At 48.8% G+C, this 26255-nt stretch overlaps 13 protein-coding genes across 13 annotated transcripts; 5 read left to right on the forward strand and 8 right to left on the reverse strand.

Moving 5' to 3' along the window:
* Positions 1-1355: 1355 nt before the first annotated feature.
* Positions 1356-3583, reverse strand: N7517_001627 (chaperonin-containing T-complex subunit CCT5; the record flags this gene model as incomplete). The annotated part of the gene is made up of 10 exons (XM_056719357.1): positions 1356-1400; positions 1452-1540; positions 1603-1921; positions 1981-2629; positions 2683-2972; positions 3048-3131; positions 3184-3277; positions 3373-3421; positions 3482-3499; positions 3574-3583. 10 exons carry the CDS (start codon positions 3581-3583, stop codon positions 1356-1358), a joined length of 1647 nt encoding a protein of 548 aa, XP_056583492.1.
* Positions 3584-3924: 341 nt separating this feature from the next.
* On the forward strand, positions 3925-4998 carry N7517_001628 (Chromo domain/shadow; the record flags this gene model as incomplete). Its single annotated transcript, XM_056719358.1, has 6 exons — positions 3925-3931; positions 4008-4158; positions 4210-4252; positions 4303-4842; positions 4897-4922; positions 4980-4998. The coding sequence occupies 6 exons, from the start codon at positions 3925-3927 to the stop codon at positions 4996-4998; spliced, it is 786 nt and encodes a 261-aa protein (XP_056583493.1).
* Positions 4999-5334: 336 nt separating this feature from the next.
* Positions 5335-7073, reverse strand: N7517_001629 (putative transcription factor Rap1; the record flags this gene model as incomplete). The annotated part of the gene is made up of 4 exons (XM_056719359.1): positions 5335-6444; positions 6518-6758; positions 6808-6893; positions 6951-7073. 4 exons carry the CDS (start codon positions 7071-7073, stop codon positions 5335-5337), a joined length of 1560 nt encoding a protein of 519 aa, XP_056583494.1.
* Positions 7074-7490: 417 nt separating this feature from the next.
* On the forward strand, positions 7491-8825 carry N7517_001630 (DHHC family palmitoyltransferase; the record flags this gene model as incomplete). The annotated part of the gene is made up of 3 exons (XM_056719360.1): positions 7491-7579; positions 7633-7786; positions 7839-8825. 3 exons carry the CDS (start codon positions 7491-7493, stop codon positions 8823-8825), a joined length of 1230 nt encoding a protein of 409 aa, XP_056583495.1.
* A 509-nt stretch (positions 8826-9334) lies between these two features.
* Positions 9335-12258, forward strand: N7517_001631 (Ataxin-10 homo-association domain-containing protein; the record flags this gene model as incomplete). Its single annotated transcript, XM_056719361.1, has 2 exons — positions 9335-9507; positions 9570-12258. The coding sequence occupies 2 exons, from the start codon at positions 9335-9337 to the stop codon at positions 12256-12258; spliced, it is 2862 nt and encodes a 953-aa protein (XP_056583496.1).
* Positions 12259-13072: 814 nt separating this feature from the next.
* On the reverse strand, positions 13073-13363 carry N7517_001632 (Zinc finger RING-type; the record flags this gene model as incomplete). Its single annotated transcript, XM_056719362.1, has 1 exon — positions 13073-13363. One exon carries the CDS (start codon positions 13361-13363, stop codon positions 13073-13075), a length of 291 nt encoding a protein of 96 aa, XP_056583497.1.
* Positions 13364-14191: 828 nt separating this feature from the next.
* N7517_001633 (uncharacterized protein) lies at positions 14192-14982 on the reverse strand (the record flags this gene model as incomplete). Its single annotated transcript, XM_056719363.1, has 3 exons — positions 14192-14469; positions 14575-14910; positions 14967-14982. 3 exons carry the CDS (start codon positions 14980-14982, stop codon positions 14192-14194), a joined length of 630 nt encoding a protein of 209 aa, XP_056583498.1.
* A 656-nt stretch (positions 14983-15638) lies between these two features.
* On the forward strand, positions 15639-17447 carry N7517_001634 (putative oxidoreductase, FAD-binding; the record flags this gene model as incomplete). The annotated part of the gene is made up of 1 exon (XM_056719364.1): positions 15639-17447. The coding sequence occupies one exon, from the start codon at positions 15639-15641 to the stop codon at positions 17445-17447; it is 1809 nt and encodes a 602-aa protein (XP_056583499.1).
* Positions 17448-17674: 227 nt separating this feature from the next.
* N7517_001635 (uncharacterized protein) lies at positions 17675-18573 on the forward strand (the record flags this gene model as incomplete). The annotated part of the gene is made up of 2 exons (XM_056719365.1): positions 17675-17836; positions 17896-18573. 2 exons carry the CDS (start codon positions 17675-17677, stop codon positions 18571-18573), a joined length of 840 nt encoding a protein of 279 aa, XP_056583500.1.
* A 427-nt stretch (positions 18574-19000) lies between these two features.
* Positions 19001-20524, reverse strand: N7517_001636 (mannose-1-phosphate guanylyltransferase; the record flags this gene model as incomplete). The annotated part of the gene is made up of 5 exons (XM_056719366.1): positions 20437-20524; positions 20330-20386; positions 19392-20255; positions 19081-19335; positions 19001-19027 (listed from the first exon to the last, which is right to left on the reverse strand). The coding sequence occupies exons 1-5, from the start codon at positions 20497-20499 to the stop codon at positions 19001-19003; spliced, it is 1266 nt and encodes a 421-aa protein (XP_056583501.1). The 5' UTR covers positions 20500-20524.
* Positions 20525-20927: 403 nt separating this feature from the next.
* On the reverse strand, positions 20928-21911 carry N7517_001637 (uncharacterized protein; the record flags this gene model as incomplete). Its single annotated transcript, XM_056719367.1, is given in 2 exon segments — positions 20928-21389; positions 21408-21911. 2 exon segments carry the CDS (start codon positions 21909-21911, stop codon positions 20928-20930), a joined length of 966 nt encoding a protein of 321 aa, XP_056583502.1.
* Positions 21912-22028: 117 nt separating this feature from the next.
* N7517_001638 (uncharacterized protein) lies at positions 22029-22512 on the reverse strand (the record flags this gene model as incomplete). The annotated part of the gene is made up of 2 exons (XM_056719368.1): positions 22029-22372; positions 22473-22512. The coding sequence occupies 2 exons, from the start codon at positions 22510-22512 to the stop codon at positions 22029-22031; spliced, it is 384 nt and encodes a 127-aa protein (XP_056583503.1).
* A 1665-nt stretch (positions 22513-24177) lies between these two features.
* N7517_001639 (uncharacterized protein) lies at positions 24178-26133 on the reverse strand (the record flags this gene model as incomplete). The annotated part of the gene is made up of 1 exon (XM_056719369.1): positions 24178-26133. The coding sequence occupies one exon, from the start codon at positions 26131-26133 to the stop codon at positions 24178-24180; it is 1956 nt and encodes a 651-aa protein (XP_056583504.1).
* Between the last annotated feature and the right edge of the window lie 122 nt (positions 26134-26255).

Consider the following 26255-nt stretch of genomic DNA (forward strand, 5'->3'; position numbering starts at 1 on the left):
ATCGATACAGCAGAACCCAACACATTTGGGATAATGAGCTTGTTCTGAATTTGCATGACACAAGAATAGTTGGTCGCTTATGCGGCCTTGTGGTTTCTCTTTGGTGGTCTTCTCAGATATTTTGTTTAGATGGCTTTTTTAAGATATTCCCCGAGGCTTAATTTGCGACAACAACTTTTCCATGTATAACCTGCAATGTACTAAAACGTCACTGCGGGTATGAATAACGTAGATCGTTACTATTTTCTGTTAATGTCGGCATCTGCTCGTCGTACAGATTACCTCGTAGAGTGGGGGTTCTCTATAGTGCATGCAGAGACGATCTGATCTTCGCCCTGCGACGATTTCTTCGGGAGGAAAGAAAACAAAACGGAGTATTATCCCGAAATATGTCATTAGGGAGGACGGAAATACAAAATGACAAGAATGAAGAAGCCAACGCATCGTCCATTTGATAGAACATCATGACCTAAACTCGCATGCAAGGCTTCAGGTGCTATTAAAAAAGAAAGTATATATCGATCGCCTAATGCCGATTTCACGAACCGAGATTCCACACTCGTATCCGGGTAACAAGGCAGTGTAGTTCCCCATGATGGGGCATGTCACCAGCAACCTGGGTCCGTTCGTCCATTGGTATTCGGTAGTTTAGAAGACCTTATTTGGAAGGAAATATGACAGAAAAACTGCCCCCACAAATGCGCCCCGAGGTAAACGGAAGCCAGACTCCGAAAAAGCCAAATTTGTCAGTTGATGTTGCGGTGGGAGTCTTTTGGGTGCGTTGTTGTTCCTCGGCATATCGGGTGACCCTCGTGAACACAGACAATCCCACACAATCCCGAATGGAGGCACGGATCTCCCACGAAAATGAACCAGTCTGGTGGTGATGTTGGGTTGGTTTAGATTATTTTTACATGTACTGGTACGTATTTCGCGCTTGCTTTCGGCAAGGACTTCCGGTTGATATCATCTGGTTCCGAGGCAGCAGGGATGAGACAGAATTGGGAACTATGGGTGTTTGGGAGTTATGGGTAAGACGAGTATGTCGTACCAATAGGTGTCTAGCTGGTTCACCTGTATCTGCATGGCCCTCATATGGCTGTTGGGAATCATATGCCGTTCTGGGCTATCGTATGTCTATCTCCATCTATAGATGCTACATAGTTGTAGATCCAAAGACTCACGACGAGAGCGAGGCCAGAAGAAGTGCCCAGATAGAGACATTATCAATCCTTTCGTTTTTATTGAAACTAAAAGGGTTCTATGTAATTGACCATGTTTTTACATAGCAAGCAAACCAGAATCATCAGTTTTTTTTCTTTTACCGTCGTGGAATAGGACTAGAATGGGGTGATCTAGAACTCGGACTGATCATCACCGGAGATAATGACGTTGTTGATCTGATTGAGATTAGCATCGAGCGGGATAGAAATAGTGAATGAGAGCAGTACCTTAAGAACCATACGGCACAACTGGGTAGCAAGCAGAAGTTGCTGGCGCTTGCCAATAAGGGGGTCAATAGCGAAGTGCTCACGCATATCTACAGAGCCCAAGTTAGTAGATGAACAGAACTGAGTATGGAATGGTTTTCTAGGGGCGTACCGTTGGTACCAGTCATCATGCAGTCAACACCGAGACGGGTGTTCTTCTCCTTGACCTGGCGAGACTTGATCGAGGCAAGGGTCTCAATGGGGCTCAAGCCAGAGTTCTCGGAAAGAGCCAAGGGCACGGCATCCAGCGCATCAGCGAAGGCGCGCATGGCATATTGCTCAATGCCGGGGCTCTTGACAGCGGCGTCCTCAACGGCGATGGAGCAAGCAATCTCAGCAGCACCACCTCCGTAGACAACACGGTTGTCACGCACCAAATTGCGGACGACACACAGAGCATCATGTAGTGACCGCTTGGCCTCATCAATGATCTGTAGCTGAAGTTAGCTGCCGGCACATCTTCGTAAATATGGTGCAGGGGTTGACTCACCATTTTGTTACTTCCACGAACGAAAATCGTCACTGCCCGGGTGTTGGCACACTCCTCAATCACCAGCATCTTCTCTCTCGTAGTTCCGAAGCTCATCTCGCGGACAACACCAGCTGAGCCGAGCTTGTCAGGGGTGAGATCCTCGAAGCGGGGCACAATACGGCCGTTTGTAGCAATGGCGATCAACTCAATCTCGGGACCGCCAACCCAACGAACGGCAGGCAAGTTATTCTGGAGCAAAAGGTGGTTGGCCTCATCATCGAAACCCCACTGGCAGATGACCAGGTTGGCACCCGAATCCTTCAGCTGCTGGATCATCTCTGTGAACTTCTCCTTCTCGTAGTCCTGCAGCTTCTTGAATTCCTCAACAGATGTGATATCGAGCTTGTGCTTGGTCTTGGGCTTGGGAGGCTCAAAGGGACAGGTCAAGATAGCCAATTTGGCATCCCGAACTTCGTCGGGCATCTGGGGGTGAGAGAAGTCCTTGTCCACAATAACACCGTGGACAAGCAGGGAGTCCTCGAGGGATCCACCGACCTTGCCGTCAACCTTGATCAACTCGAAGTCGACATCCTTGCGCTCAAAGTCGGCAACCGAGAGCACGGCATCAACAGCGATCTTGGCGAATTGGTCGTGGGACTTGGAGACACTATGCAAACTGTCAGCATCAACCAGAACTAATATACAGCCAGAAATCCGTACATCTTGCTGCCCAGACTGGTCTTGGCCACTTTGAGAAGGTTGGTGATATCATCGCTGCTAAACGTAATTTCGTCACTGATCCTGTCGAGCTCGGCAACGGCAATTTCGCAGGCCTGGTCGTATCCGTCAGCTATCCGAATGGGGTGGATGCCTTTGTCGATGAGGTCCGAGGCTTGTTCAAGCATGGCCGCTGCCAGCACCACGACACCGGTTGTGCCATCACCAATCTCCTCGTCCTGGGACTGCGAAAGTTCGACCAGCAGCTTTGCGACGTTGTTTGTGATCTCCATCTAACCATAACCATCGTATCAGTCTCTCGAGCCAGAATTGGATCTCTCCGGGGGGAAAGGACTTCGGGATCGAACCTGTCCGAGAATAGTTGCGCCATCATTGGTGACGGTGATATCGCCGTCGGCGGAGATCAGAATCTTATCAAGACCACGGGGTCCCTTGAAACGAGAGTTAGATGTGTTCTCATTCATCGCTTGCCGAGTGCCATACCAGAGAAGACTTCACAATGCTGGCCACCGTCTTGGCAGCAACAATGTGTGACTTAACGGCCTCAGTGCCATGCTGTCTCTTCTTCTTTCCCTGACTGTTTTATGAAGAATCTTCGTCAGCCCCATATTTCAATCCTCCAACTCTCAATGGTATTTTAAAACGGAGGATAAGGCGTAGCGGTGAACGTACTCCCGAACGACAATAAACGGCCGTCCCTGCTCGTCCTTCAAGACCTGAGCTATCCCTTAATGTCAGCGACCGGATCCGGGTTGTACTAAGTTATTCGAGAAGTAATCACCATTAGACATATCAAGCTCTGTTGAAGATCAAAATCCACATAGTTAGCGACAGCACATTTCAAGAATGAGGGGTATGGGGGTGCGGCCTTACGCATTGCCATGTTGACGGTGGGCTGCCACCTGGCAAAATATAAAGATTGTTAAAAAGAGGGCACAAGAAAACCAATAGAAAATCAAGAGTAAGTGACAAGACAAAGCAGTGAACTTGCAAGTTGAGCCTTGAGGGGGAGCTTCCCGAAATGCACTTTTGACAAATGAAATTCTGACTGCCCAAAGCGGTATAGCGTATCTTGTCCGCCTTCAACGCGTTTCTGCTTGTAGACTCCAATTGCTCTGGATGCGACAGTCTTTTGTCCGACTTTACTATTGCAATTGAGGTTCTCCTCTAGTCGCCAATCTGTTTTCTAAACTCTCCAAGTTCATCTCACCCTTCAAACGAAACATGCCTCGTGAGTGTTTTCCCCTCAATGTTGATTTGTCGCGCGCGCAATGATGAGCATCTCGGTTAACCCGTTCGTTTCCTAGCTCCCGTTGAAGATATGTCCGACGAGGAATCCGGCGATATTCCTTTCAGAAATGCGCCAGAGACAAATGACAAAGATGCCCAAGACTCCCCGGAAGATGAAGGAGACGAAGAGGAGGAGGAAGAGGAGGAGGAAGAGGAGGAAGAGGGACTGTGAGTTGCGCATTCCCGACTTGATGGATACAGGTTTCTAATTGAAGGCAGCTACGTCGTTGAGGATATTCTTCAGCACGACTGGCTTGATGATGTATGTTCACAAAGCTCAGCCTCATTGTGCCGAGTGCTAATCAACTACAGGGAACCCTTAAGCTCTTCGTGAAATGGAAGGGTTATGACAAAATTGAGGACCATACATGGGAAGACGAGGATGGTCTCATGTACGTCTACGCACTCGTTGAGTTTCGACACATGCTACACCCATTTATTGACAAAGACCATAGGGACGGAGCCCGCGACATTGTTACAGCATATTACAAGAAGGTCGGTGGTCGCCCGAAGAAGCCTGAAAGTAAGGCCGCAGCAGCAAAACCAGGTCGCAAGCGCAAATCTATGGGTGGTTCGAAGCTTCCCACGCCCGCACCGGCCCCCTCAGGGAGCGAAGCCAAGAGACAGCGCCGAAAGTCAGCGCCCAAAGAGACGACTAAGCAAGCTTGCCCTGAGTCCGAAGAAAATGGCATTCAATGGCTTCCAAAGGGGAAGAACTGGGATAAGGATGTGAAAGCTGTGGACACGATTGTCCGGGAGGGTGACGCAGGTCTCATGGCCTGGATCGAGTTCAACAACGGACATAAGGCGAAACTGTCTATCCAGGTCTGCTATGAAAAGTGCCCCCTGAGAGTATGTCCTCCACCGTGCTAGAAACAACGACAAATATACTAACTCCCAAACTAGATGCTCAAGTTTTACGAATCGCACCTGTGAGTCAAGCCTCCTCCTAATGAAGGCTTGAAATGCATTTCTAACATCTCTCATAGCGTCTTCAAAGATAATTAAACCCATCCGTTCACCAACAAGCTAATATATCACCAACTCGAAAATGGTCCATAGATGTGATGTTTCTAGGCCATTTCCTCAGCCTCGGAATTTTAATAGCGAGTGGCCATCGCTACAATGCCCTTGACTACTGCAATCAACGCTTTCTGAATACGGCACTGCTGCCCTTCTATTGATGTTTAGTTCTGAGTTCCAATTTCCCCTTTGCGTTCTGGGCAGGTCAATACCGGTGTCTTCGGAGAGTATTTCGTTTCTAGCTACACGCTAATGTTCATCTACTTCACAATTGCAACTCATCCATTGTAGCTGTCTCTCAAATTCCACGTCCCACGGGTATCATTCAATGAGCCCTGTCTGTCGGGCCATGCTGAAATACTCCCACCTATCCTTGTACGCTTCTGCGCCGTGCTTCGTCAACGCTCGCTGTACACGCGAATGCTCCGCTGCCTGTAAACAGTCATCATCCTCGGCTGTCCAGACCCCGGGCATATCATCGGGGATTACCTTCCCAGCGGTGAGATATTTGAGAACCTTATCTGCCATCTCTGGGACCATGCTTGTGCATCGCAGAGCTTCGAACACGTGCGATTCTTTAGCGCCTCGAGCCAGGCGTTGATCAATCCAAGTATCGACGTCGGGCGCATCGGAGGTGTCATCGTCATCGTCAACCACCTCAGATGGTGGGCTTGATGGTAAGAATGGGAGTTCTAGGAAAATTGGGTCCACTGGGTCTTCGAAGATATTTTTGACTGGTGGTCTGGCGTTCGGTGCTTGTTTCTTGAATCGGTTGGACTGTGCGAAGGCATTGTCCCCCAATGGTCGCGGTGGAGCTGGCGGCGCTGGTGATTCTGCTGCATTTGGTGGTCGTTGTGGAGTCTCCCGAGTGACGCGACGAGAGGTTTGTGTGGAAGGGTTAGTGACTGGGAAGAGACCTGGAATGCCAAGGCCTTGAAGCGGTCCTGTCTCTGACGATGAGACACCGGGAGAGCGTCTTTCTGGGCGAGCAGTAAAAGGTGGTGTGGCTGCCATGTTTGATGACTCTATTTGGGGTCCCCGGCTACCAGAACGGGGACGGCGTGAGGAAGGGCCTGCAATTGTAGACGATTCAATTGCTCTTCTTTTCATAGGTGAAACGTCCCTCCGCCGTTGATTTGGCGGCTCAGGGACCGGATCTCGTTTTCGTTTTGGGCTGTTTGCTGTACTTGCTTGTACCCGAGCAGGTGGTGGCAACTGAGGGACCCTTGAACTAGGTTTTGCTGTGGATGGTTTTTCTGTGGAACCTTTTGGAGATGATCGGGCAGGCAAGGTCTTTGGGCGTTCTCCTTGGGGTTGTGCAGACTGTACAAGCTCCGAATATGGTACTGGGCTGCCGCCCCCTGGACGGCCCTTGCCACGCAGGTGCTTCATGTATCTGCTACGCCAGGACTGCCATGGATGAGCGGGGAACTGTGTGCTACCAGTTAGTATCACATATTTATGTGTGTCCTGTAGTGTTCACAGAAACAAGAGGGCATCATACCAGTTCACTCAAATCCTGGTAAATTCTATTGCCTTGGACAGGTGCCCCTGGCTCTTGCTCAAAGTGTGCAACCCAGTCAAACACAATCTGATCCTCTTTCAGGGTAAAGAATGATCTTGTGCTTTTCGTGGGGATGTTGAATGCACCCATTGGACGAGGTGCAGATGGCCCAACCCGGTGGGCTTCTAGATCTTCGAGTCGTCCCTTGTTGATAGAACGCTCTACATATTGATAGGAGAAGCTAGTTCTAAATTAGTACACTGCTTTTGAGCCAGCAAAGAGTTCCGTACGTGTCACCAGGCAGGTCTTTCCTCGTGTGATCCACCAGCTTGACATCGGCATCCTTCTCCATCAGCACAACGGTGCCACCATATTGCTGGATATTCATTAACTTCTGTATCTTCCAAGCAAGATAAAGCGCTCCCCAAAATACCTTGATTAATTCTTTAAATCTCGACCTTTGTGGAACAGTTCGAGATAGCCAGAATCGTGCGCCTTTGAATAGACTCGTTGTCGTAGTCTCAGCCCGAGACGAGTCATTTATGTTAGTCGCCATTTCAGCTTTTCAGAAACAAAGCTTCACAACTTTCCTTCGAGCTTCCACACCCTCAAAGATAGGCCGGCTTTGTCTGCGACGCGGTATCACGTGTTGACGTGTCGCAAGGGGCTTTTTCCCATTCAATAGCGAGCTATGGTGCAAGATAGGTGTCGTTTCGCTCGCTTGACTGTCAGTTCTTGGGCCTGATCATATAATATTCCTGCAGTCTCAATCGACAAGGGTCACAGATGAATTGGTTGGTTCACGCCGAGACTGAACACGTGGTCACGTGGCATACACAAAACCGACGACGTGCGATGAGAACGCGTTGACCGATCACAAGTCAACGAAGGTATGAGTCGTGAAGAATATCGCTAGAGGATGCAGAGCAAACATTTTATCCTTTGAACTTCTCGAGAGAACTTAAGCTCCAGAATGGGGGCCCTCAGAACCGTTGGTCTGGTGATTCTGGCGATCTCGGGGTTCACCTTTATCGCGCTATTTGGCAGGTTGCCAGCTTTCCGGTAAGGAAGTTGCCAATTTACAAACCTTTGAGGCTTTGCGCTAACTGCTCAAGTAAAACTCCGGTCGCTTGGCTGCATCGGGCACTGTGGGTGTACTTTCCAAATGGAATTGCCGCTGTCGATAATCGCTTGTTCGGCGGGAGGGTAGTACGAGGCTGGAATCGATCTGGTAGCTATGTACTGAAGGAGAACCACCCGCTTGTCCTAGTAGGTCTTGGAACTTATTATTACTTGTCCAGATACTAACCATGCACACTAGATATTCTTTACCTCCTTACTGGTCATTGGAGAAGGCGTCTTTGTCCCAGCCGCGTGGCCTCGGCTTTCAAGCATTCATCGGCTTTGGGTAATCGTGGCTATCACCTTGCCATATTTCCTGCTTTACAAGTGTATTGTGACCAAGTCATTTATCACAGCAGAGAATCATGAGGAAGAGATGAGACGCTATCCGTACGACCGAGTTCTTTTTCATCCGGGGCATCGGTGTAGCACCTGCAAGTTCCTCAAGCCAGCGCGCAGCAAGCATTGCAACTTCTGCCAGGCCTGCGTTTCTCGGCATGACCATCACTGTGTATGGCTGATGAACTGCGTCGGGGCCAACAACTGCGTCTACTTCATCTCTCTCTTAATCTCCCTTTCTGTCATGTTGATCTACGGCTCCTACCTTGGCCATTCCCTACTCTCTGAGATGCTGAAGCAAGTGGTTCCTCCGGAGATACAGGAGACCATGCAAGGCTGGACAGCCTGGATCAACACATGGAGCGTTGTGATCGCTTCTGATCCCAAGATTGGGGCAGTATTTCTACTGATGCTTATGACTGCCCCGCTAGCAATATCTTTCTTGGCGTACCATATGTATCTCATCTGGGCTGGGGTGACAACCAATGAGAGCGCGAAGTGGTCTGATTGGAAAGATGATGTGCAAGATGGCTTTGTATTCAAGGCAAGACGAAGCCTCATCTTTGGCAGCCCCCTTCCGATGGATCCATATGATGAACTGTGGCCTGTGCATACTGATCAAATCCTTATCACTGATGAAAATCCTCCGACTGAAGGATGTTTATTGGCCTCCAATTCCAATTGCATTGCTCGTCGCCCTGAATCAGACGTACCCCCGGACCCTCGATGGAAGCAACTTCACACTATGAGAGACGTCGACAACATCTACGATATGGGCTTTTGGTATAATCTTCGGGACGTGGTAGGACTATCTGTCCGTCGATCTAAGGAGGTATTCGGTATTTAAGCTCTTTGTATATAGCCTCTATCTTGATGGAATTTTGATTCAGGAATATCTAGAATATCTGCTGAAAAATGGTGGCTATTACATACCTTCGAATTTTTAACACTCAAACTGGTGATATTTGCTATATGGTCAATCTGTCTGAAAATAGCCCTGATTGCTTTCATCTACACCAATAATAATGTTCCATAGTAAGAGCATATCTAGAGGTTAATATAATAATTTACATTATTCCAGAGTCAACGATTGCAATTCTATTAAATAAATAAACAAAAAAGCACTCTATGATCCACAACTTCAACAGTAAAGAAACTAGTGATCTTGTTGGAATAGTATACCCAAATGTTGCTCGAGGCGGAGAGCTCAGAATGGGCGAATGAGCGATAACGATAACATTAGTGCGGGCGGAAAATTTGTCTCTCCACTCCGAATCTTTGATTCTCTCATCCCACCGTGATCTCCCCGCGCTGTTTACCGTTTGAAGGAATACGCGTTGAGATTCTCTTTGCAAGATGGCAGACCCAAAGCCACTATGCACGCCAGCGGAGCTTATGCTCAAGGTAATCCTTGCAGGCACCCTGAGCCACTACGAAGTTCGGGGCATGATCGATGACAAGCGCCTGGAGCATATGCTTGCCGCTGGGAAGCAGATCCTGTACAAGACACACCAGGAGAGTGATGTTCGGTAAGATAATCATATCATTGACCTTTTGCATACTTTGCATACTAATCTGTTGTGCGCTTCAGTCACAATCTCGGCATGTCACCAGATATCTGGCAAGGTCTCACGAACGTCCTCACCAAAGCCATCCCCGTCCTCGAGTCCCAATCTTTCGCTTGGAAAAGCCCCGCAGCAAGCTACGAACACTCATCTGCCAATCTGATTGCATACAATTATTTCTCGCTGGTCAAAGACATTGAGCGCCTGAATGATCTGTGTACAATCGCCCGCAACCTCCTCGCCACAACCAAGAAGGCACAGAACCTCGCGGCAGAAACAGGATTTGACCAAAGAATTCTAGCTCTCATCGACACCTGTGTTCGCGTCACCGCTCGAGGCTTCGATGGCGAGCAAAATGCGCGGAACGAGGAGCGATGGCAGAAAGTCGTCAACCTCTACAAGCGGCTTCTGATTACGTGCCTCCAGTACCTTCATAACTTTATTATGCACAATGAGCATCGCAAGATGGTGCTCTGGTTAGATCTGTTTGGTTACCATTCAACTGCTGATACGAACATCATAAAGCCCAAGGAACCTTTAGACGATGCTAGCTCGCGAGAAGGAGTGGCACCCATTGTGCAAGTTGGAGAGCGCGTTATCAACCCCCCGATTCGCGCACTGTACGACCAAACTGCGGAGGATTTGCTATTGGAGACCATCGCCAAGTTTCCGCGGGAGCCAGCAACTATCAAGGAAGAGGCTGCCATGCTGCTTCTGGCCAACATTAAGGATCACATGGAGAGGATTTTGGGGCGAGACCTCAGCGCTATCCAGGAAATGGGCAGAGACCCAGACCAGGTCAAGGATATCAGGGCTGCTTTGACTGCAATCCTTGGGGCCAAGGTTGACGGTTGGTCTGATCTTCAGGACCGGGCTCGTGAGCTCCCGGCTGTGCTTCCCGAAGAAGAGCACGATGAGCTTGAAGACCACGAAGATCAGGAGCATGACGATCACAGGAGCCACGACGAGGATGAAGAGGAACACGAAGTCACCAAGAAGAAGACCATCCTGACTATTGATCGCAGTCTCACGGCTGGTTTCCCTCGTCTTTGCTGGGCCGACCTTCCAGAGATTAACGATTTCGGCGCTGTGGATGGACCTGTTACAGACGAAGACACTAGTATGCCCCGGTCAGCTCAATCTGCCGCCGAGACCCTCCAAGAGGCCAAGGACGAACTCATGGCTCGGCTCCAGGAGCCGTCACATATCGATGGCGATGAAGAGCACGACTATGACCATGGCGATGCACACACGGTGGGGGATGATGATTCGCATAGCCTGGACCACATGGCTGACGGAAGCGTGGACGGAGATGGCGAGGATGATGTGGATGACGATGGCGTCGATGGAGAAGCCGATGATGAAGAGGAGGAAGACGACGAATACCGTGGCCGTCCTGGTGATCAACAGCGGGGTCTTCTGACAGATATCCCTCTGGTCCTTGGTCCCGCAGAAATTGAAGCTTTGCCTATGATTGTTCAGGCCGGTATTGTGGACAGCTTTGGCCTCAAGGGTGGCGAACGGAATGGATCCAGGAACATGCAAGCGCTCCGCTGTCACATCCTGCTCACGCAGGAGACAGGACGCAACCTACTGCGTGAACTACTGATTTTCATTGCGGCATGGGATCTCCCCGACGATGAGCTCTACTTCAAGATGATGGTCCAGATCATGGAGGCTGTGCTTAAGAACGGTCTAATGTCACATGCCTACTCGGACTTCGGCCAGCCCAAGGACATAATCTCTCCAGCACAGGCTGTTGTGATCAAGATACTCACCCACATCTTCCGAGCCAAGTACTCTCCTGCTTCGGTGACGGGCTCGGCTCAGCCCAACATCCCCCGCAACCCGAGCTCACTCAACAGAGTTGATATTCTCACTGTCCGATACATCTTCACCATCTTCCGTGGCAACATCATCCCCGAGACTTGTGCTTTGATCTACCTCCAAGGCCAGATCCGCGCCCAGCGGGCTCTTTCGGAGGACTTCCCGCTCAATCTATGGGACATGGAACGTGTATACGAAGGTGTCTACCAGTTCTTGGAGTTCTTCGCTGTGTTGACCGAAAACAACGACTGGAAGAACCTGCTGGTTAAATGGGAGATTGTCTACGACTTGGTGACGTTGATCAAAGAGTTGGAAGCAAGCATCCCCAAGGGCCAGCTGAGCCAATTGTCCTTTGGCTCCGTGCCCCCTCCCCCTCCTCCCCGAACCGACGCCGCAAATGATGCTTCCAGCGCCAGTCCCCCTGCCCCCGTTGCCGTCGAACGTCCTTACGATCCCAGCGACCCAGACCCTGTCGAAACCGGTGCTGGCAGCGTCGACTCTCGACCCGAGTCCCCTCCAATCACGGAGGATCCCTCCGAGTTCGAATGGCGCAATCTCAAGAAGCTGGTCGTGCTTGTGCTCTCCTCGCTTGTCTGGAAGTGTCCCGATGTCCAAGAGCAGATCCGTCGCTACGGCGGTGTCGAGGCAATTCTTTGCTGCACCGCTTTTGACGCCCACAACCCATACATCAAGGAGCATGCTGTGATGTGTCTTAAGTTCTTGCTGGAGGGTAACCGTGAGAACCAGCGTCTTGTTGAGGAACTCGAGGCTCGTGAGGTTGTTAACAATGACGGTGGCGTGCTGGAGCGAAGTGGTTACGAAGCGATGATCAACCAGGCAGGCAAGTTGGCCATCCGTTCCAAGGCTCGGGCTGAGGAAATTTTATGAAACATTGACCTTACGTGTGATGAAAATTCTGGAATACTGCATATAGAGTAGAAAGCTCTCCGAATGATACTTTCAAATTACAATTCTTTTCTATCTTTGATCTATGCACGCATACTGGGGATGGTCTTAGAACTATGGATTCCAAAAGAGGAAGGTGGGTCTACAAATGTGTTGCCTGAACATCCCATCTTTCTGCCTGCAGATCTCCTCGATCTGCTGGAGTCTACAGGGAGAAGGTTACCTTACTGTCTACAAGGTTATTGAAAATTAGTCGACTAAGGTGATATACATTTCAATGTTAGCTAACTTATGCCTACCATCGACCAGCAAGGTAGTCGCTTATTGTATTAATGTCTAGTAGTTTATCTCGGCAGCTGTCTCTATCTGACCTTCTTACCAGGACTACAGATATTGAGTTGGTTACTGCTCGAAATTCACCTACAATCCTTCTCTCCGGCACCTTTGCAAGCGTCTTATAGACGTCTCCAAAACTAAGATAAATAAAAGCGGTGCCTATGGCAGATATCGGTATAAACATATCCGCCATAGGCACATTCAAACTTGGCTTCACCAAAAGGTTATCAGCCACCGGTACTGCATCGACGTGCTAGCCCGGCTTATACGACCCTACCCACTCCAGTTTATCAAGGTGAGCCGCCTCGAAAGACATGGGAGTCTGGGGTAGAGAACTGGGGTGACGCACTCGGGCCGAAATCTCATGCGCTATCCCTACGCATAGGAGGCATCCAGATATCCGGTCTTTGTGTCTTGCGTCTGTTATCGGCAGGTAGTTATCCTGACATTTATAAAGCGATCAAGGCAGTGGGGGTTCATCATGGTATTCGGAGAGGTATTCAGCAAGCTGGATCCCGCGACCAATATCTGTTTCCATCTGCTCAATGCGCCATGTCAGTTCCTTTACGTCCTTTAGCAAATAAAGGCCCGACTCCAGATCGAGAGTGCGAGTACTACGCAGTTTCGGCCAAAACTGCATAGCTTGGTACTCGGTCCACTCCTTGACAAGAATCATGATTATCATAATCGTCAGTCCCAGTACAAGAAAAATAAAAATGAGAAGGAAGGTCTCCCAGGGCGGAAGAGACATTGTGGTGGTTGCATGGGGTGGGACTTGTGAGTATCTGGTTTTCTGAACAGGGGTTGAGGTATACATATAAACGTGGAGATACCTAGTAATTTGGGGAGTGAGCGAGTAGAGAGAGTCGCGCAGGGGGGAAATGAGAGAAGAAAATACCCTAATGATGTGTGATACCCCGGGGATGTTACGGTCTGTGACTCGGTTCAAGTATAGAGAAAGAGTGTATGAGTTGAAGAGTTTGGGAAGAGGATGTGATGTGGAGTGAGAAAATATATGAAGCAGGACTTGGGGACTTGATATTTATATGTGAGCTGCGGCAAGATCCTCGACAGAGATAGCTTCACAATGAAATTGTGTGCCCTTTGTTAAGAAGGCGACCAAAGATATAGACAAAGACATGAATGAAACTGAGATCCAAGAGAGAACAAAGGTCTTTGAAGCAGGTACGATAATTAAACTGTGAAAGCCAACGAGGGAACGACCTTTAGGTCTTGTGGATATCATCGAGGTACGCCTGCATCTTGACTCGAAATGTAGATGCCAATGCAGTTCTGGATTTAAACGCCTATATCATGCAAACACCATTAATGTCCTCCGTTATATGTTTCTCTGCGACTTTTCACATTAGTAACCGTTTGATAGCTTATGTCTTTATTCGAGCTCAAGGTATGGTGGCCAGGAAGCTTACTCTCAATATTCATTTGATTAGAATGTACATGATCAATCGATGCAAATGCAACAGTCATTCACTCATGCTAAGATAGGAGATACTGCCATTTAATCTCCATCACAATAGACAGTTTAAAATGCACGTATATGCATAGTCTCTCAATCTCTTCAACCATACATGCCATCCCATTCCTCCTCCTCATCTTCCTCAACAAGCTTCTTCTTCGCCTCCGCCTTTTCTCTCAGCTGCTTCGCAAAGTCCACACGGTCAAGCGGACACGTCCCACGTAGCCGCAACCAGGGCCGCACACACTCCAAATCGAAGCGGTGTGTCGGGTGACAGGGCAATTGGACAACGAGCGGGTATGGGTCTTCCACGAATGGGTTGTTGCAGATAGGACACATATCAGAGGGTTTTAGAGATGCTTTTGGGACGCGTTCGAGCACTAGAGAAGTCCAGACGTGGTTAGTTATGTAATTGACAAAGGAATACCCCGCTGATTGCGGGGGAAGTTGATGGACAAGGCGAGAGCTAGGGGAGTGTTTCTTACTATCGCAGAATTCCTCATTCACACCCTCCACCTCCCGCGGAGGTGTCTCTGCCTGCGCGAGCAGCGACTGGATCATCGTGGTCAGCAGGTCGCGACCGGTATCGGTGCCCTCCTGCGCGTCGGCTTGTGGCGCTGAGTCGGCCTCACGGCGCATCATATCCAGCGCCTCTGCGAGAGAGAAGAATGCTGCGCTCACATCTCCTGGGACGGGGACTGCATGGGGTCTGTGGTCGGGAGCTGGGGTGATCTGGGACAGGGTTGAAAAGAAGGTGGAGAGGTCGGGGCGGCGGCGGCGGGCGTTTGGGGCCGTTGAGGGGTCTGTGGTATTGTGTTCGACTGGAGTGATGTTAGCTTGGGAGATTCTGATTTATTTGAGTGCTGGGGATTCGTACTTTCGTAGGTCGACATGGTGGGGGATGGGGGACTCGCAAGCTTTCGGAGCTGTTTTTTTTTTGGAGGAATCTGGACGGGGGAAGCCCGTGTATTCTGTGACACCTCTGAAATTGTTTGCTTTTGTTGCACAAGATTGAGCTGTAAAAGGGAAATGCAGAGCGGGTGTAAGTGTAGGTTGTTTTTATAAAGAAGTTCCCCGAAGGCAGAGAGTCGATAACGCGGCGCGGCAGTTCTGATTGGTTCGTCACTATACAAGCTCTTGGAGGGCCCAAATTGATATGTTGAGAATTAAATGACGCACATTTATATAAATAAGAGGGAAATAGTAGGATAGGTCTAATAATTCGGAAAATCTGGGAGACTTTGGGAGCTTTGAGTGACTGACATTGCTATATATATTTATGGATCATGCTGTACTTTAGACCTACTCAACACACCCACCCCATTTCTGCGTACTGTTGTATGTGAAGAACAATCTCATTAAAAAATGAATCCATTTAACCTAAATAGCCATAGAGACATGTCATATAAGACTGTTGAAGCTTCTAGTATACATTGGCGTATAGGTCCCTGTCATCTGCAAGCCCTGGGCATCTATACATGATGAGATGAATAATCATGATATCATAATAATCCCCACGCTTACCCAGGTACCAACACTCTCTTTCAACATGGGAGATCTCATAGCTTCTCAGTATCTGCATTTTCCCTCGATGGCCTCACTCCTAACAAACACTGTGTCCTGGCACGAGGGCGAGGAGAAATTACACCACTGGCTTCGAGTCCCTCACGGCGATAATCCGACTGCCCCGTACCTGAGCCCGAGAGCTGCATCATTTGTTCAACAATCCCCGCTGCTTGCCCTGGGTACATTGGATTCCCAAGGCCGGCCATGGTCAACGATATGGGGCGGCACAGCGGGCTTTGCAAAGCCAGTTGCTGAATCGCTAATCGACCTTCGGACACAAGTGGACAGCAAATACGACCCCGTTGTGCAGGCGCTATTGACCGATAACCAAACTGATGCATACACAGGAAAAATGGTCTCGGGGCTGGCAGTTGACCTGGAGAACCGTCGGAGAGTGAAGCTGTATGGCAGGATGGTGGCGGGCTCACTTTCTGATGAAGACGCAGGAGAGGGACAGTTGGTTGTCCACATTGAAGAGAGTCTAGGGAACTGCCCTAAATACATGAATAAGAAGCATATCGTACCTGCGCAGTCTGATCCTAAGCTGATCTCCGACTCGCCACAATTGAGTCCTGCTGCAGTTGAGCTGCTCTCTCGTGCGGATACTATTTTTGTGTCTTCGTCTCATGGAGCATCAACCATGGATACAAACACCCGTGGGGGTCCACAAGGATTCATGCGTGTTGAATCCAACGGTGCTAGCGGTGCTGTTCTTGTTTATCCTGAGTACTCGGGAAATAGACTCTATCAAACGCTGGGGAATCTAGAAACCACCCCGCTGGCTGGTTTTGTCGTTCCCGATTTTGACAGCGGCAACGTCCTCTATTTCACTGGGTCGACCGAGATACTAGCTGGGAAAGATGCAGCTGCTATCCTACCAAGATCGAATCTCGCCGTACGAGTCACCATCGCAGCAGCAATCTTTGTTGAAAACGGGTTGGCATTCCGTGGCGAGGCCGGGGAGCCTTCTCCGTACAATCCTAGCGTGCGATATCTCATCAATGAGAAACAACTCCCTGGCACCCAAGACAGAGGTTCAGACCAAGTGGCAACGTTAATAAAAAAAGAAGACATTACACCATCCATCCAACGGTTTCGGTTTCGCATCTCCGGCCGCAAACCAATTTCATGGAGTGCGGGACAGTATGTCACAATGTCATTTGCAGATGAGCTGAATATGGGCTATAGTCACATGCGCGATGACGATCCAACCAGTCTAAACGATGACTATGTTCGGACCTTTACCGTGTCTTCGTGCCCCGGTCGCGATATACCCGCTGATCAATTCGAGATCATGGTCCGACGACATGGTCCTGTTACTGGATATCTCTCTCGAGTAAATGAACGAGCCGGACTAGAAGTACCACTCAAAGGATTCGGAGGAAGCTTTCATGTATCTGGAAAGTCCATTATCCCCTACGTGGCGGGCGGTATTGGCATCACACCCCTTCTCGCCCAGCTTCCAGAATTGGATATTTCCCAGCTGCGGTTATTCTGGTCAATCTCATTCAATGATTTGGGGCTGGTGCATGATATTTTCCAGCGGTGGCCACAGTTGCCCCTGTCAACGACTTTGTTTATCACCAATGTGGAGCTTGATGGAGCCGATCGGCGGATGTGGGACGGCATCGAGTCGTCTGGGGTGCAATTGATACGACGAAGGATGCAAGCTCAGGACCTAGACCTTGCGCTAGCAGATGTTTGGTATCTCTGTGCGGGTGTCGCGTTAAAGCGGATGGTTCTAAATTGGCTGGTTGGAAAAACAGTGGTCTATGAGGATTTCAATTATTGACCAAAGAAGGATATTATTGAAATGATATTCCAATGTTCTCTTACGTTTGCATCTCCATAATTTAATATTTAACTTGAAACAATTCCAAAAATGTCTCCAAAGCTGCACTGCCCGATAAAAATAGATGACGCAGCCCCAAACGTGTCAAGTGGAGCGCTGATCATGAAGACCGTAGGGACATCTCAGACTGAATTATTTCTTCCATCTTCACTTCTTCACATCTCGCCATGAAATCTCCCTCCGTTAAGCCCTCGGCATACCCGCCGCTGCCATTTCATCTCATCCGCTTTCTGATCTTCCTCTCCTCAATCGTCGTAGGCGTGATCTTGGCAGTGTTTACCTACCATCTCCACGCCGATGGCTTCAAACTACCATATTCATTCCTCGTGGTAAATAAACATCCAAATAAACCATCTCTCCTATCAAATACTAACAAAAAATCAACCAGCTCTTCGTCTCATCAGGCCTCTCCCTCCTCAACATCCTCCTAACCTCAGTAATCCACTGCAGCTGCGGCCTATCAACAAAGCTCTCCATATCACTCAACATCCTCCTAACAATCCTCTGGGCCCTTTCTCTGGGCCTCCTGAGCTGGAGCATAGCAAGTACAATAACAACAACTTGCACAGCAGCCTACTGGGGAAATTCGACCGGTATCGCAGTGTGCAGAAGCTACAAAGCCCTCTTCACATTCACCATCATCGGTCTGGTCTCCTACATCGCCGCGGTATGGCTGGACGTGGTCGTGCGCCGTCGCCAGACTCGTCTCGGCGTTTACGATGCTATGGGATCACAGCCAGGCCTCGATGACTCGGGCGCATTCGATGTCAAGATGGATGACCGCCACAGCGAGTCCACACCTGCCTTGCACGATTATGATAATGTGCCCCCTGCTATGTCCGGTGGCTATGGCCAGGGACATCAGGGACATGCGCCAGCGCCAGCGCCTCCGCTTTATGAGCACAACTTAGAATATGCTCATGCCGGTGACGCGCAGGATTATTATGATTCTGCGCCTGGCATGAGTCACCGTGGTGCACCCAGAGTACGTTTTAGTGCCTACGAACAGGATGGGCACCAGAGGCCTGCTGAGAATACTGGGTATGACCCTGCTATGTATCGCTGAGTGGGCTTTTGGTATTTGGGGTTTCTTTCTTCTTCTTCTTCTTCTTCTTCTTCTTTCTCTTTGCTTTCATGGCAGCAAGCGTGATTTTACGATATTTATCTGGGGTGCATCTCAAGGTTCATATTCGGGTGTTTTGGGTTGACACGGAATCTGCATGACGGCGTTTCGAGGATCATTTACTGGGATATGTGATATTTATACGAAAATAAAACCCACAGGTATAACAAATACCAATGCAAGAAATCCAACGACTCTTTCATTTTGGGTTCGTTCTAGATTAAAACAAAAAGATCCTTAGATCGGCTGCGCTCAAGAAGCAAATAACCATCCAACCATAAGATGAGATGAGATGGGACAAACCCGACAATGAAGTCGTATCAACGAGAAGATCAGGATGATTTTCGACCATAGATGACCAAGAATGAGTTTACATAATGACCTCGTTGCACACATCCTATAGGGAACGTTAGTCAATGGCACATTAAAGAAACTAGAAATAATACATACCCGCTTGAGTTCCTTGTAAGGCAAGCACACGCAGTTCTGGACGCGGACCTCATCGCCAACAGCACACTCCTTGCCAAGAATGGTGATGCTCTGCACCTTGATACCCTGCTTGACAATGCTGGTAGAGTGGCTACCCACGGGGATGGGTGTGCCCTCCACGCGAGCCCAGGCACCGACACGGCTGCTCCAGCCAATGATCGAGTGCATGACGCAGGCGTCGTGGCGGATCTCGGTGTCCTCAAGGACGATCGAGTCCTTGATACGGGCACCGGCGCCAACCACAACACGCGGGCCGATCGAGACGTTAGGACCGAGCTTGGCGGTGGGGTCGACGGAGGCAGTGGGGTGGATGTAGACCGGAGGCACGATGGTGGCAGAGGGGGAGTGAGTTCAGGGGACTCGGCCTGGAATGCCTTTTGGAGGTACAGGGCGTTAGCAGGCACGGCAGAACCGGCGGACTTGATCTGGCGCCAGAAGTCCTTGGTTTCGTGGACGAAGAAGCGGTTGCTGTCGGCCAGATCGGAGAGGATGTCTTGCTCCAGACGGAGGACCTCGTTCTTCTCGGCGTCCTCGTCGTCGCCGGTGGCGATGAAGGAGGATTCCAGGTTGTCGGAGGAGGGGTACGAGAGAAGGCGGGGGCGGGTAGTGCGGCGCTTGATGGCGCTGCGGATGGCGGGGAAGATGCACTCGGTAGCGAAGAGGTAGACGCCACAGTTGATCAGGTTGGAGATGTGCGACTCGGGCTTCTCGACGTAGTGCAGCACACGCTTTGTGTGCGAGTCGGACACGATGCATCCGAAGTTCGTTGCGGTGTCGTTCGACACCCGTGTACCCAGAATCACAGCCTCGGCGTCCTTCTCCTCGAATAACCGCATCATCTCGCCCAGCGGGAATGAGCAGCAGACATCAGCGTTCAGCACGAGCAGCCGCTCGGGCTTACCCTTGAGGATCGCATCACGGAAGTGGTATAGGCCACCTGCGGTGCCCAACGCCGTGTACTCGCGCAGGTAGAGGATGCGGAGCTGAGGGAATTCCTTCGAGGCATCCTTGATGAAATCCCGGAATACGCTCTCATCGTAATATCCGACCAAAATCACTTCGCGTACATCGGGGACCTTAGCCACCGCCTTCAGGCAGTGGTGGATGATGGGGTGGCCGGCGACTTCGAATAGGGGCTATGGGAGTTGCGGTGTCAATTTTTGTCCAGTGCAGATCCTTATGAACAATTAAATGAGATGCAGATGCATACCTTGGGCACATCGAGTGACAATGGGCGGAACCGAGTGCCTCTTGAAGGGCCTCCGACCTGTGGACAAGGTGTCAGCTATTGTTTACCGCGAAGATTCCGCAACTTACCAAGATCACGGCCTTGGTGGAAGCCTGAGTATTGTGATTATCACGCATTGGTATATTAAGCATGACGGTATGCAAGGAGATGTGAAGAGAATATAAATATAGGAAAGGCCAGAGAAACCCCGAAGCTCCTAAACGCCAAGACGACGGTTTCGGTGGGGCACCTGACAACATTTTACTCCTTTCGGCCACTTTTCAATGCTTTGATTTATCTGATTTATCTTTCTGAACGGCTTCATATTGATATACGCTATAGATATCTACCCCTTGCTGAGGGCTATTTTGGACAATCTTGACAGGTGTGGCGTGCTGGGGTTGAATACCTTCCTCTCAATGACGTGCCCGTCACTGAGAGTCTGTATACAACCTGCCCGACTTCACTGCTCATCAAATTCCGCGCAATAGCTAGATCTCCCAAAGTTTTACTTCTCTGCCTCCGAGTTTTGCATTTATGATACATAAGACTTGTAAGTATAGAAACATCCAAATTCCACCTAATGCTCCGAAGTCCCATCTTCGTCGCTAACAGCAGCATCCTCAAACCTCTGACAAAGTGATTTTTCATACTCCTCCTTATCTCGGAGCTTGGTCGCTAGCACCTTTTCAACATCGGGGGCCCAAAAGTCCGATACAACCCGTGCAAAATCGTCTTTTGGCTGACTGGAAGGTGCAAAAAGGGGGTAAATATGTTGAGTGAAGAGGTTGAATAGACCCTTCGGGCTGTCCAAGGCATGGAAATACCCAAAGTTTCCGACTTGCCAACCGTTGCTCATCAGATTGGTCCTATATGAATGGTCATTGTTGATAGGGGAAACCCGTTTTTCTTCCTCAAAAACACCAACAAACTCTTCGTAGGCCTCACTAAAGGTTTCAAGCTGCTCGTCTATTAGTTCGTCGACTGAACAACCAGTCAACCAGTATGGAGGACGCAACGTCTCCGCCGGAGGTGAGCATGCCTATTCGAGATCAATCACAAACTTGACATTCCAATCGCTGTCAACGAATATGTTGCTGGGATGGAGATCGGTGAGTCTGTATAGGAAGGGCCCTTCTCGAAGCTCTTTGTTAGAAAAATGAGGTAGGAGCGCTTTCATTATCGTCAATCTTGCTATCTGGGCTCGGCCATCATCCGCATCGCTTATAGAGTTTGGCTGATACCGTATGTGACTATCATGGCAAGACAAAATATCGAGGTAGTATAAGTCCGCTGCTGAGTAGGTCAAGATTCGACTGATGTTCGTCGGAATTCCACCGTTTTCTAATTGATGAAGTCGAAGAGTGAGAGGTCGATTGGAAAGTCGCAAAGTTCCATTCGAGTCGAGGGCCCAAGATCCTATGCGAGGGAGTGATATCTGACTTAAAGAAAGCATCATGCGCGAAAGCCCCCGAAAGAGGTTTGTTCTTTTGGCTTGGTCTTGACGGTCTTCATCCCATGTCTCTGAAAGCATTTGAACTTCGGAGTTGCCAATGTAGTCCATCACCAAGTACCCGGTATCGAGTAAGGCCAGACGTTGATGGGCTATATAGGGACAGGGTAAAGGGAGCCCTAACAGCCATATGATAGATCTTTTGAGAGTCCAGAGAAGTCTAGTTCCCTACAGTTGAGGAATGGATATTTCCGGACAATGCGTATGTATCCAAATGAACGTTGCAGCTTCACAGCGAAGTTTTTCATCCATATTGCCGGGGGTTTTGAATTCCCCTATTTTGTACGGCAAGGGAAACCTAATAAGAGCTTTCTTTTCTCGTTTGTGACCTTGTTTGCTGATATAAAAAGGAATGCAGACATTGAAGCTACCGTGGACCCATTCGTTTACATCGCCAGTCCGGCAAGTATTTGAAAGACCTAGACCAAGATGATATGATGCAATACGCTCGATCTCATCCCGATTGCTATACAGCAACACAAAGAAGTCAGTATGACGCCCCTCATTTAGCACTAATTATCCCTCATGTTTCTGTGCATGCAAAATATACGTGTCTGTTTATAAAATGTCGTTGGCCCAAGTGCAATCTTCTCCCTCCTGTGGACCTCTAACCCCCATCATCAGGAAGCCATCTCAATCCGTGGCGGATCATTTCCTCGATAGACTTTGTCCTCTGGATTTGAAGGTATGTGGTATTTCTATTCGTTTGCATGAATAGATATTAATGGCTATACAGATAGTGCTACCATACTTGACAAGTCAAACCAAGCTGGCAACTGCAAGGTCTTGACCCCACTCCTATTTTATTATTCCATAAGCTAATTGATAAGAAGTTCTATAGTGTATTTGCAATGCAACGCGAAGAAATCCCGAGGCAAGAAGCAGGGGAAGCGGTGGAAACTACAGAGGCAGTGAAAGCAGCAGAAAGGGCAGCCGAGGAGAAGCAAAAACGCGAAGACAGGGCAGCTGTCACCAGAGGTCTTACTGACCTTCCAACGATGAAACAACTATCAACTTCGGGCTGGGAGGCAAAAACTAAGAGGAAGAAATAGCGTATTATCTACAGATGTGAGCTTGAGCTGCCATGATAGCGATGGATATGAGGGTTTTTAAGGACCATCACGACAACCGGCCTAATTGGGCTCACACCTCTTGTTTTATATAATACTTCCTCTGCTTTCCCATTCCACTTATAGTAAAAATACAAACCCCTATATATCAATCTGATCTATATATACATAAGTAGGATAATGGAAGTAGATAATGCAATCTATAGTGCGCATCTAAACATAAGCCGAATAAATAGATGTCCCTTTAAAGGAGTAGCCAATAAGTATTAAAAACACCCATAGGCCTAATCTAGTAAGTATATTGCTATAAGGTAACTAATAATAAAATAGCCAGTCTTATACAGCCTGGTTTTTTATAAGTCTTTCTAGAAGTCTTCTCGGATATTTCCTTACCTATTCTGTTTTATAGATATTTCTTCCCTTGGTTAGTGCTATAGTTTATTAAAGGATAAGAATAATTAGCCGTAAAATATAGAACAGAAATAATTAAATCTAGGCCTAGATATACGATTTTCTGCCAGTTAAAATACCGGTTGTCGTGATGGTCCTTAAAAAGCCCTCGTAGATGGATGTCCCTTGGTTGATGTCTAGTTTCAATGTCCACGAAATACCACATACAGAAAAAGAATGATTACCATGTCCAAATAATGGTATTTTATTTGATGCCATAATGCCGGTGCAACTTTATTCTTGTGGTAGACACGTTTTACTTGTCATTGGTTTCAGATCCATGATATCCTTTATCAAAATAAGAAATTTCCCATCTCTATGGCCGCCTAGGCATACAACATCATCACCAAGCCTTTGACAAAGTGACCTCTCATACGCCTGCCTATCTCGGAGCTTGGCCGCTAGCATTTTTCAACATCGGGCTCAGAAACTCGATACAACCCGCGTAAAATGTTCTTTTGACTGAATGGAAGGTGCTGTGCAAAAATGTGGTTAATCTGTGGAGAGAAGAGGTTGAGGAGACTTTTCAGGCTATCCGAAGCGTGGAAATACCAGAAGTCTCCGACTTGCCCATCACTTGGATTAAGTTCGAGTTTCACTTGTCACTTAGGTTCAGTGAGGTGGAAACGATTGAAAGAACTCATTGTAGTGAAACAAGCTGGGTACCCCTGGCACCAGAAGATGAGAGTGAAATCAAAATGGGAAGAAGTACCACGGAAAAGGGAAGAGGGACAGGAGCAAGAGCGAAAAAAAGTCCAGAGATTGACAAGAGACAAGATCGTAAATAGCCAACACGTTTAGTTGACATCCATCAAAACCTTGTCTTCTGCCACCTCGGCAGCAATAATCCCATCAACTCTGTAGTCCTTGTAGACGCGCAGCATGTAAGAAACAAGAAGTTTGGTTTGGGAGAACTTCTCATATTGCTTCACGTTTGCGCCTTTATTCTCTTGCCTCATCTGTTCCTTGTCCATTCGTGTGTTATCAAACTTATCCTCAAAGACCAACCCCGCCTTTAGGATGGTCTTGTATTTCCTCTTAGGTTTTCCCTTGACTATCCCCTTCGGTTTTCCCTTAGCTTTCGCATTGACTCTGCTTCTAGCCCTCAGCGAGCTCGTGTTCCGCTTCGAGTAGCAATTTGAGCAGATGATACCATCGCATTGGATACTGCTGTCTTCGATGCTTTGCAGTGCTTTCTCGCTGATCGTTGCCCACCTTTTTGAGTAAAGAGTGTTGCAATCTTCGCACCGAATGTCGATCCCTTCAAGGTCGCTGGATGTAAACCTAAAAGATCCGTGGTTGTTGCAATAATAAGCACACCCCCTACAGAGCCACTCATTAAGAGTGGGATGCCATTGGCGTTCATTCCCATTATCCTCGTTTATAGGGTGCCAACTCCATTCGGAGCTCTCAGTGGATTGGCAGTTCGAGCATGGTCCAGCGGTAGGCGCCGCACGAGTACCGTCAAATTTGTCCGGTGGCCGATCAGTTCCATTTCGGTATCGGTACCAGTAGCAAGCCCCGCAATTGTAGAACACAGCAACTTCGACAGCAGCCGGGGCGAAGTACCATCCGCTGGCCGAGGTGACTTCGCTTCTGCAGTTTAGGCATACACGGGCCCCAATAGCCCACCCAGCATCCTGCTTCAATGGCAGTGCATGGTTTAATGGATGAAAAACGCTTCGGGGGATCTCACAGTGCGAAAGCGCCCCGTGGTACATCTCCTCGGTATAGCCGTAACGTTGCACGGAATGAGAGTCTTCGCTAGGTGCATACGTATCCAGTAGCATCATCACAATTTGCTCGAGAAAACGGACAAGCCACCTGGTGTCGGCATCTGAAACATCGATCCCCTGTATGTCACTCGGAAAAATGGCAATCTGCCTGTAAGACGGCACAAGGCCATGACTTTTGGCGTACCAGTAGAGGTACATGACCTTTCTGCCATTGGTCATCACTCTATCTGCACCTATATCTTTCTTCTCAATCTGGTTGAACTGATAAGTGTGTTGGACACGACGTTTATGTAAACTTTTAATACTGGATCCTGTGTACAACCCAGTCGGCACCTTAAGCGGCTGCTCGGGGGCGACGGAAATCAAATATTCACCAGGCACCTGGACCTGCTGACCATCGGGTCGTGTAAAGAAGATAAGATATACCCCAGGACGAGACACCGAGGGGTCAATGCTTGGTAGAGCCATTACATGCTCGTACGTGAGGGTTGAGGACCCAAGAATTGCTCTCGTAGGTAGCGGAATTGCCGCTTCGAATATTTCCATGATCTTGCTTGGGGGTGTGTTCTGAATTGGGTGCTTGAGCGCATGATTGCACCATGATCTTTCTTCGCCTGTCTCATTCCAGTCGGTCTCACAGATATTCTCATGCAGAAGGTGTACTAAATCTCCAACTCTTCTACGGAACCTATCGAGACGGACCTCTTCGGGCTCGTCGTTGGGGTTGAATGAGGGATTTGCTAAGCAAAAATTAGGGTCATCTTGCTCATAATAGCTGTTGTTGTCGCCTTGATCGTGTAAATTCCCTTCGTGCTTTTCATTGTCTTCATTGTCTTCATCGTCACCTTCTATGACTTTCCATTCCCCCTCAATAAGTTCACCAAAGATTTTGATAGAATCGGGAGTATCGTTGAGTGAAATTGCGTCAATTTTTGGGATCAACTTTGCCATGGCATCATCGGGGTCGGACTCCGAGTGGATCTCACAGTCAAAGTGTTCAGCGTCAGTGTCGGTCATCTCATGATCTTCGCCCTTTGAAGGGTTCTCGGGCGGGCTGGATGCCATTACGATATGATGCTACGAATACTGGCAGTAGAATCAAGAGGAAGAAGAACCATGACTATTTAATCGACGATAAA

Source organism: Penicillium concentricum, assembly GCF_028827145.1.
Source record: "Penicillium concentricum strain IBT 3081 chromosome Unknown utg000001l_segment0_segment0, whole genome shotgun sequence".
In the NCBI taxonomy this organism is placed as follows: Eukaryota; Fungi; Ascomycota; class Eurotiomycetes; order Eurotiales; family Aspergillaceae; genus Penicillium; species Penicillium concentricum.